At 32.1% G+C, this 11,189-nt stretch overlaps 1 protein-coding gene across 1 annotated transcript; it reads right to left on the bottom strand.

The window, feature by feature from the left end:
- Positions 1–244: 244 nt before the first annotated feature.
- LOC124371769 (lysocardiolipin acyltransferase 1-like) lies at positions 245–10,495 on the bottom strand. The gene is given in 8 exon segments (XM_046830113.1): positions 245–990; positions 1,077–1,194; positions 1,450–1,486; positions 1,488–1,601; positions 4,130–4,242; positions 6,325–6,529; positions 7,846–8,035; positions 10,314–10,495. Coding segments are annotated over 7 exon segments (1,110 nt in total). The 5' UTR covers positions 8,017–8,035; positions 10,314–10,495; the 3' UTR covers positions 245–638.
- Between the last annotated feature and the right edge of the window lie 694 nt (positions 10,496–11,189).

The following is an 11,189-nucleotide window of genomic DNA, read 5'->3' on the forward strand; positions in this document are numbered from 1 at the left end:
TTTTTATGTTAATAGTAAATGTAGATGTTTGTATGTTTTATCTGTTGTGTTGTTCATTGTTCCAACACTGCTATTTAACACTTGTGTAATGGTGATATGTCCATTTGCCATTAGTAAGTCTACGATCATAGACCACATTGTAATAATCACTCTTGAGTCTGAAGAAGAAGAACTTATTAAAATTTCATGTATTTATTCTGCTTGATAAATTGGTTGTAGTTGGGGTGAATTAAATTTGACTCTAAAATGTTTCAACTGTCTTTATATAATTTATTTTCTTATTCTCTATACACTGTACAACTAAACTAAACTAACTTAACTTCTAATAATCACATCAGTTTCTTTACCCAATTGAACCAGTAATTCATGTCTTTAAATTCGTATGTACAGTCTATTTAAAATACATGGTCTTCTGGGAATGACAGTTGCAAGTATTACAACATAAAATATAGACTTTGGGTTCTGTACGAATATGTATTATAAAAATAATAGTGAATATGTAATCAATCCAAGTGTGAACACATTTAGAAGAATATAAAATCTATTAGGAAAAATATTTTACTGTACAAAAGATATATATTAGTATGTTACGATAAACCTCTGAATTGATCTATTCTATTACGGTAGATGAACACGGATCAATGCTTGTCGTGAACTTGTTGATTCTTGTACCAAGAAGCTTCGAGCTGGTGGATGCCTTCGGAGGTGAAGGAGAGCAGCAAGAAGACAGAGCAGTGGATGAGGGCCCAGACTTGCATGTAGAGGGAGGTGCAGAGTCCGTAGAGAGTAACCGCGATCAGTCCGGTCCAGAACAGTAGGGCCAGAAGGAGAGAGTTGTTTATGGCTGACTGAGCATGACCATTGGTCGGGTGAGTCGTGAAGCGGCGGTGACAGTAGAAGTCTGCCAGAGTCTGCTCCTTCTGCTGCCAGAGATCATTGACCCACTCCTTCAAGCCAGCATCGCTCGTGGGCATCTCACTCGTCGGATATCTGCACAGAGCGCTCAGTTAAATCGAGTTTGAAACAATATATGTTGTTTATACAAAATAAATGTACTCTTAATAGAAAGTGCTCACCTTTTTATATGGAAATGCACTTCTTCAGGGAATATACCTCGCAGAACATCCATCTCGGACTGTGGCAGTGATCCCGGATATCCCACACTGAAGTCATAGACCGCATCCAACTGCTTATCTGTTAGAAACAGAAATGATTGTCAGATATTTCTTTTCATTTAAAGCCTTAAAATATAAAACAGACTAAAGTGTAATGAAAATTAAAACTTTGAGCTCAATTAATATTCTGGAGAGTAAATCTTTGTGTGATGTAACAACTAAAAAAAGGAGTGCATGCAATTGTGTTTATTTATGATGATGATGATGATGATGATTAGAAGATCAAGTTCCATAACATCACAAATAGTTGAAAATATTATAAGGGATTACTTACTTTCTTTCATTTTGTTGGCAAGGAAGACAAAGCCTGTTTGTCTTGGGATGCAGAACCTTGGTGTACCGTTCAAGATGGTGAGAGTCCGCGAACTCATTGCTTTTTTTCAAACTTCTATCGTTAAAATCTGTCCCCTCTGGAAATATTAAAACCTAAAAATGAAAAAACATATAACAAATATCAATACTAATACTGTAATCTTGATTAAGATTTTTTTGTATATATTTAAAGGATCATACTAAGTTGATAAATGTTGCAAAAATAATCATTTTTATAACCACAATATTATACAAATCTTTTTACTCCTTGGGCACCAGGCAACATTTTTACAGTACAGAAATTACAATGCTCCTGGAACCTGGATCGTAGCCCTGGACTCAGAGGACCTAATCAGATATTGTTTGTTTAAAGCTTTTTATAGAGAATGGATGATTTAAATGGATAACAGAGTTTATAACATTTGCTGTCGTTGATAAATAAACAAAGTGCTGTATTAGTCATATACAGGGTTTGTCCGGAAAGTAATAGGACTGATTTTCTTTCACCGAGACTGTACTTCGGACCGTGCGCGCACCGACTGGATTCGGTGGAGGGCGTTCCTAGCTAACGAACAAGCGGCTGGTCAGTTGTCTCCGAGCACCTGAAGAGTCAGGACAGGCATTTTCACGTGACATGTTTCTGTAAGTGGTGCAAGCCGAAAATGCAGCGTTCGTTAGAGAAGAGGTACACGATTAGATTCAGTGTGAAACTCGGTAAATCTGCGACAGAGACATTTGATATAATCAAGCAGGCTTACCCAAATGTTGTTTTAGGAAGAAGTGGTGTATTTCGGTGGCACCAGGCCTTTTTGGAGGGCCGGGAAGAGGTCGCTGATGAAGACAGTGGTGGAAGACCTTCGACTTCGATAAACACCGACAATGTGACTCGTGTGCGCAAAGTTTTGACCTCAGACCATCAACTAAGTATTCGTTTAATTGCCCAGATGTTACATTTACCGAAATCTGTGGTTCATGAAATTGTGACGGAGCATTTGAACATGCGCAAAGTGTGTGTGAAGATGGTCCCAAAAGAGCTCACTGGCGACCAGAAATTGCGGCTCACACCGCCATTCTTGTGAACAGCTACCTGACCAAGGCCGGCATCCCAACTCTTCCACAGTCGCCCTACAGCCCAGATGTGGCCGCCCCAGACTCTTTTTTGTTTCCTCACCTGAAAAGGCAAGCATTTTGACACGACAGAGGGGATCCAAGCAGCTTGCACCGCGGCTCTCAAGGCTATTCCGGAGAATGCCTTCCGTGACGCCTTCAATGCTTGGAAATCGCGCTGGCAGCGCTGCATCGACGCAGAAGGAGCCTATTTTGAAAGTTTTTAAAGAATTGTAACGATTTGCTCAATAAATTTTTTTTAATCGACTCAGTCCTATTACTTTCCGGACAAACCCTGTATTATAAGATTCTGGACTCTAGGAGGCACTTTACCAACATCTCTATTGAATTCGATTGAAAAATACAGTTTTAGAAATAATAACTGAATTCAGTTGAACATGGATAAAAGTTAAATGTTATTAATGTGAAATCATAGATGATGAAATATCAGAAATCTAGCTCATTTTCATTAATAAAAAAATAGGTGTCAAATAATTATAATAATTCAAACTTTTATTAAAATCCCTTGTCTTTTATGTACAATTGAACTTAAATGATTTTGAAATAAAAACCAAATTGACAGTTCATGTTGGCTGGTAACAGAAAAGCAACTTGTCAGTTGCCGTTTGGCTCAAGAGGAAAATCAGGGACCATCAGGTGGTCCATAAACACTATTGTTCCTTTACAGTTACAAAAAAAAAACAAGCTGTGGAGAAAACAGCTGATCTAGTCCACATAGTCCCTTCAAGCGCTATGGATAAAAAAAATCACTTACTGTTTGTTTCAGTTTATTATGTAGTACTTACAATAATTGAATAAAAATATTAAAAAGTTATAAAAAATAACTGAATTATTCAGTTTTTTACCAAAGAGGTAATAGTTTATGTTATAAGCTAAGTTCAAAATGATAAAGATTTTTATATTAATTATTACATTTATAACATTCATCATACCATAAATAGGAAATATAAGACAATAATATACAATTTCTAATTAAATAAATGATTTTTGCTATAATCGTTTATTAGCAAAGTTAAGTTTTATGTTATTTTGTTTAAACATTACTGTTTTGATTTGGTTAATGAAATCATATTTTTTTCATTTTTGTGTACAGCAGACAGACTTAGAAAATGCACTTTCTTTTTATTCACCAAGTAGTTAAGTTTGTATACTGTATTTCCTATGAAGTGTGTGAATTACCTCTTATAAATTTCAAAGTAGTACTAAAACATTTTGTTTAAGGTTTTCTTTCACAACACATGAATTTTTTGAAGTTGTAACCTATTTGTTTTGAATGTAATTGCATTGATTCTTAACTTATTGGTGTCATGCGTAACAGTATGTTTCTAAACAATAAATGATTTTATTTGGTATATTGTTTATAAATAACTGAATTTTAAATTTACTTTCAAGATACCAAGATTGTAATAAGAATTCATGCAAAACTAATATTTGTTCAATTTAGAATAGACAATACTTTTAAAGGGATTTGATAGATTTATGAGTATTGACACTGTACAGTGAAAGCGACTTACTTGATATGTATATTTAATGTCACTTAAGTAGTCCAGCACATTGTTCAGCAGTTTCTGGTCTCTCTCCCACTGCCGGTGAATGTACAGGAACCCTGCCATCTGCATTACCCACCCTGAACATACATCATTGCATCCATTCAGTCTCGTTTGTTTGACAAGTCCAACAAAAGAAAATAAATGACGTTAATAAAAAATTATTATAAATACAGAATGTGGTAAACAAATATTTTTAGATAACTTAACACGGTGAATGAAATAGAGATTTCAAAAGAAGACAACTAATTAGAATGATGAGTTAAATATGTGGTTAATATGTATTGTGATCTGAAAGTAATTTGTTGGTTTGTAAGTAAAGTAAAGTGTTTAAACAAAGTTTTTTGGAGAAAAAGAATGTATGCATAAACATATGCGTAAGCTTATTTTAGCCAACAACAACTGTTTAATTATATTGTACCTACAAAAAGTGATTTACAAAAAAATACACGCAATTACGCAAAATATCTAAAATAGTACATTTTTTATTTATCCACTCACCCCTGTCTTCAACTCCACCCAGACAGATATTGTCATACTACTTTACTTAATCGTTTCTTACAGTTTAAAGTACATAATCTAATCCATAAAATTACAGAAAGGAGATTATAAAAAGTAAGTCAATCTTAAGATTATTTTATTCCATGATAGATTGATTACATTTGCATAAATGTAAAGACCAAACACAAATTTACTGGGCCCGTAGACGATTTTCAATTAAGACTAAATTGTATTCAGTAATTTACATAATTTTTCTGAAGTGAAGTTGTTCCAAAAATATTTTTTGTATATTACTTAATCAATCTGACATGAAATGGCACTCTCATATCAATTACATTTATTCAAGAATTACCAAAGATATGTATTATTTATTATCATAAAAATGAACAATACATCTCATATCATTCTTTTCTTGTAATTTACCATACTTATGTACATCCTTAGTGTACAGCTATATGTGGTCTCTGAAAAAAATTTGGGGGTTTTGAACGGCTGATACATAAAACTATTCAAGATAACTAAACCGTTTAAACGTTAAATTGAAGTTGAAATGACTAAGTTTTGTTTTCCGTGTAGCATGGGAGGAAACATTGACCTTAACATGTGCAGAACAACCTGGTGCTAATCCCAAAGTAAGATATTTACGGCGCAACAGAAGCACAGCGTGTTCTGTGGTACGCAGAATTGAAATCGATAGTGTCCAGCGTTGGTTACAAGTTACGTATCGAGGTCAAAATTCACCAGATGATAAAGTAATTTGTTGCTGGTTTAACAGTTAACTGGTCAGCCAAAAAACAAGGGATGACACAATCGAAAAAAAAACCAACAATTTTACATACGAAACACTAACAATCAATTTCAATTCTGCATACCACAGAACATACTGTGCCTTCTGTTGTGCCATAAACATTGCACTTGCAACTGGCGCCAGAGTGTCAGTCACTATAGCAAACTGCCACCACGTTACTGTTCAGCACATGCCAAAGTTAACGTTTCCTCCCATGCTACACAGAAAATGAAACTTTGGTATTTTCAATTTGACATTTGAATAGTTTAGCTATCTTAAATAGTTTTTAAGTAACGACCGTTCAAAATACCGGCATTCTTTTTCAGAGACCCTGTATTTTGGGCTAATTATTCTTTTTCGAGTAAGGGACATGTTTTCTTATAACACACAGCAATAAGTGTACGTTTCGCTTCCTGGCATCCCTTGGACCAATCAGGGCCCGGACAAATTCCCAGTCTTGCAGGTTTTAAATGTGTATAGTAATAAAAATTAACAGATGTATACAACTTTTTTTAACCAAAATTCAACTTAAAATTTGTGAAAAATGTGTAATAATAAGATGTATAAGGTAGTATAGCAAGGAGTACAAAAGTATGATTATAAAACACTTAAAGAGAAATGGACAGATACTCAAGATGAACATCAAGAGTCGTAGTAACAAAAATTACATACAAAAGTGCAGTCACTCAAAATATGGAAAATATCTTGGCTTGCAGCCAACATGTGATGGAATCGAAAAATATTTCAGCTGACAAAATGTGAGGAGAAAGGAGTAAGTTTGTCACCTACTATTCATGGTTTGTATATTTCCGAGAAGACAATGAGTCTAATTGTGTTATATTCTAAGTGAAAACGTAAACAAATTAGTAATTACCTGGTCCTGGTGCGTGTCTTATGGGCGCTTTAAGAACAAATTTCATTCTATGGCTCTGAGGCTCTGCAGCGTAAAACATCGCAGCCCACAAAAAGTTCCAGTCCAAGCGCGTCCGATGGTTCATCACCAGGAGGCTGCATTCGGTTGTCCGTACTCGATCCCCTGTCACGATGATCTTCGTTCCGAACAACAGTTCCATCAGAACCTGTATTACATGCCAGTTATTTTATATTATAAATTACTCTTTTAAAGTAAAATCTTAATTCTAGTAAGTCAGATTCTCAAAATTTTGTTTTTAAAGGACATAATAATCTTGTAAACAATTAGTCTTTTTAGTAATCATCCACCCTGTTACATCTTCTTTCAACTAACTATGAGACTTATATACAGTGATAGTGTGAGCTTTTACAGTACTTACAGTGCTAGAAATTTGCAAATGTTTTATATGTATCTCAAAACATTTTATATGAACAACATGTATTAAATTTGTTGCATTTACAATTGGCTAATATAAGTTCAGTCATAACACATTACAAAATATAGTTGCTTTTGAAAGAAATACATTGAGTTGTAATTAGATTGATTATTTGATGTGTTTTTCATTCACTAGTTTTAAATAGGAAATTATAAAGAAATATATTTATGGCCAGGATAAATTTGTAATATACTTATAAGAATATATATTCATGTGTTTTGAAATTTTGGTGCATATGTATATATCAAATAATTTGTGTAAATCCTAAGCATAAGTGATGAGTCGTTCTAGCTTTTATTGTTTCCACTGCCAATGTAGTTTTGAACTAAAGTACTGGTTTATCTATCTATCAAATTCTGTTTAGTTTGTACATTGCTTTGCTTTACTGTGTGGTGTGCTTTTTCCAAAGGAAAACTGTTATGTTATTTTTGAAACAAAATTGAATTCATGGAGAAATAAATGGGTGCCAGATAATATGTTTGATCAATATGTTCAAGCAGTTGTAATTTACAATGGTATTTGTCTTTAAAAATGTTATATAGCTTTTTATGTACTGCAAATGCCCAATACCATGATTTCAATTTAATTTTTTTTATTAATGAGTTGATTTGTTGAGGAAACAATGCAACCATCTAGATAATTTAATAACAACTGAGTTTCAATAAACTCATAATGTGCTATACATTCGAATATAATTAATGAAAAACAGTTACGTAGTTACCAGTATTTAAATCTGTGGAACTTTCATTATCTGGTGAAAAAGCAAACTGTGTCAATGAAGCTATTCTGTCACTCCTCCGTTTGTCACAGGAAACAAAATGTTTCCACACATTTGCCATACAAAAAATCAGTAACACTAGGTTTCTGTCCTTCGATGATCCTTCCATCGCTAAACAAAAACTCCAAAAAAGAATTTATTCAAGACGGTTATTATTTTTAATATTCAAATTACAAGTTTTCTTCATTTTATAAAACATTTTCAACAACATAAAATATTTCAAATTGTATGAATATTAAGCTTACTGTGGTAAATTATCACTACTTACAACAGGATACATCTCCCATATCGCAAAGATGACGTCAATGAAGCGACGATACAAGCGATGATTGAAGAACAGAAGAGGGAGTAACGGACAGCAGAGGACAAGGAACCCACAGAAAATGCTGAGATACCAAAGAATGCAGTAGATCACTCCACGAATCCAGCATCCCTGCATGCCCTCTCTTACTGCAACACTATGTTAAACTTTATACTATTTTACAAGAAAGGCTAAAGACAGAAAATTGTTCCCTAAGTAAGCCACTCCCTAATTAGAAACTGTATTATGTATGATGAATCCTGCAAAACTAGTTTTAGAGACTTAAAACTGCTTACTCTTCCATCTATTTATATATACCAGAAACTCATTATGATCAAGAAAAACATAGCAAATTTAAACTCGTTCTTAAATATACACAATTATTCCACCAAACACAATAGTACTCTTATTTATCCTTTACACAAAACACGAGCCTTTAAGAAATTGCCTGAGTATGGAGGAATTCGTTTGTATAACAATTTACCCAATGATGTCAAGCTAGAGAATTGTTAAGATTTTTAAGAATAAAGTGAAGGGCTATTTTGATGGAAAAGTGTTTCTACAGTGTAAATGAATTATTGACTGAAAAGCAATAAGTTTTTAATAATTGTATAAATTAATTGTGTGTCTTTGTTCATGTTGTGTAGTGGATTTTTTATGTGTGTTATCTATTTTTAAATTTAATGCTTAGTGTTTAATATTTTATGTTTAAATCTTATTACTATATGTTATTTAAACAAGTTATATTCTATTTATATTAATGGTTAATGTTTTATGTTTAAATTTTATCTTATATGTCTTATCTATACAATTTATATTAATTTATTTATGTATTAATTTAGGTTAGGTATTTTTAACAAATTGACATGTCATCTACTTTAAGGTAGTTAATTACTTACTGTACATAATGTTATGTGACAACATAAAAAATAAATAAAAGTAAATAAATAAATAAAGGAGTGTGAATGAAATTCTTTATTAGCCCAAGGGAATATGTTACAATATTATAAGGCTCGTCAAATAGACAAGAAACCTAAATACTAATATAAATTAATTTAATCTTACAATTATACTAAATTTTCAAAATAATTTTAAGTATGGCACATCATGAATCAATCACTATTACCAAGTTCCTGGTGAATTCGACTTAAATTCATCAAATTTGTATATTTTATTTTCCAGCAAAAATTATTTAATGACTCTTTTGAAAGAATTTAATGTTGGAATCTGTTTCCACGCAATTGGTAATTTATTGAAAAAATATTGGCCGTTATAAGAAAATAGTTTTTTAAACTGGGTAGTTTTATGTATTGGGACTGGAATAGCATTAAAGTTCTGTGTAAAAATAATTATGTTGGGAAATGAGAGGTTTGGTTTGCACACTTTTGTAAGTTTGAATCAGGATTTCCATAATATACACGCCCCTCACTGTCAGAATTCAAAGATCTTTAAAATGGTTCCTGAATGATTTGTTTAAGTGTAACACTGCTAGATTGAAGATTATGGGATCACAGTTTGGGTCTAGTGCTTTGTTACCTGTCATAAGTATTAAAAACAGAAATTTAATGTAAAATAAAACATTATTGTCAAAACCACTGTGTAATACTAAGAAAGTATACATGTAAAAAAAAAAAACATGTAACATACAGTGCTGATCGTATAAGAACAAAGATGTTACAAAACTGGCTGTACCACACTCTAAGTAGTATTTTAGAATTATGAAGTATAAAGTATACTCATGAATCTAGTACAGGTTAGATGTAACAGTTAATACTCTAATTAATTAATCCAAGTATTAAATTAATAACATTATTTCCTGTCCTAAACGAAAATCTGTATAGAACATGTATTTTGTTCATTTTGATCAGGGTTACGTCATAGTTTTATCTTAGCTACAATGGATGTTACTGATGTATTCAGTGCATGGATTGTGTTAGTGAATTTGTTTAACCACAACCACAAAGATTAATAATTGAATATATTCAACAGAAAGTTAAATCACTACAACATGCAAATTCTCAAAATTTGGTGTTATTGTACACCTAAGTTCTAAGAAAAGGATGAATCTAAGAACTGTCTACATCTGTTATACTAATCAATGATTCATGGTTTTGACTAAATGTTCACGTCAGAACAGCTGAACCTGATCATGAGTGGCTGCATTACATTAGAACATACTTTGTAATGAACTGATAGAATCTTGTCTATCATCATACTAACTTAAGGTTTTAAAATAATTTAGTCCTTACAATATTTTAGCTCAATAATGTAATATACGTATATAACATATATTATAATACGTTTTGTATTATATGTCTAAAACATTTGTCTACTAGATACTGAATAAAGATCTCATAGACTTAAAAAAATGCAGTGAAGTGCACTTAATAGTTAATTCTAAGTACAGTTGTAATAGTTAAAATGAATATATTTACATTTAAATGCTGTCTGTCTCTTAGGCAGATGGTTGACACTCTTGATTTGTGAGGTTGAAAAGGATTTTCTGCAAAAAAATAAGCCTGTTAATTCAGACTAATTTATAAAAACATTGCCAAGTTTAATACGGCTGGCTACATATTGTTGATTGAAGTGATAGTTAATTACATACAAACTAATTATATTTTTTTTATACACATTACTTAACTCACCTTACAATTGTAAAAATGGACCAATTAAATGATTTTGCGTGTAATGAATTCTGCACAAATGCAAGTCTCATGATGTGATTGTTTGGACTGAGAAAGTAATTCACTCCGACCCCACAAAAGACTCATTTGAAACATGTAGCCAGCTAGTCACCACTATGCCAAAACTATTTTGCTACTTTGCTCATTTTTCTACTCATTAAATTAAGTTTTCTTTGTTTACCTCTATATCACTTTTTTGGTTCTTTGATGGAAAGATAAACTTGCATAGATGATTTAAAATTGAAGACTATAAAACAGAGTTCTTTTAATAATTAACGTAGATTTCAGATGGGTTTATTGCAATTAATAACATTTCTTGACTATACTAAGTAGTTGGTACTAAAAATATTTTAATTTGTCTCATATAATTAATTGCTTTTATGTAATACTGTTGAATAGGAAACCACTTGAGGTAAAGCATTATAAAATGATTACTTTATATACTTTACTGTGGTATGTTACTATACTTAAATTAGACATCTGTAGATCTAATTTACAGAGTACAGATAAGTTTATACAGTGAAGATATTTGATCCACTGGGCATCATATGATATTGTTTGTGATAAACACTCTAAATAGAAAAAACTTCATTGTCCCCAAGGGCTCAGAGCAAAGATCATTAT

This window comes from Homalodisca vitripennis, unplaced genomic scaffold, assembly GCF_021130785.1.
Source record: "Homalodisca vitripennis isolate AUS2020 unplaced genomic scaffold, UT_GWSS_2.1 ScUCBcl_1984;HRSCAF=6292, whole genome shotgun sequence".
Classification (NCBI taxonomy): domain Eukaryota; kingdom Metazoa; phylum Arthropoda; class Insecta; order Hemiptera; family Cicadellidae; genus Homalodisca; species Homalodisca vitripennis.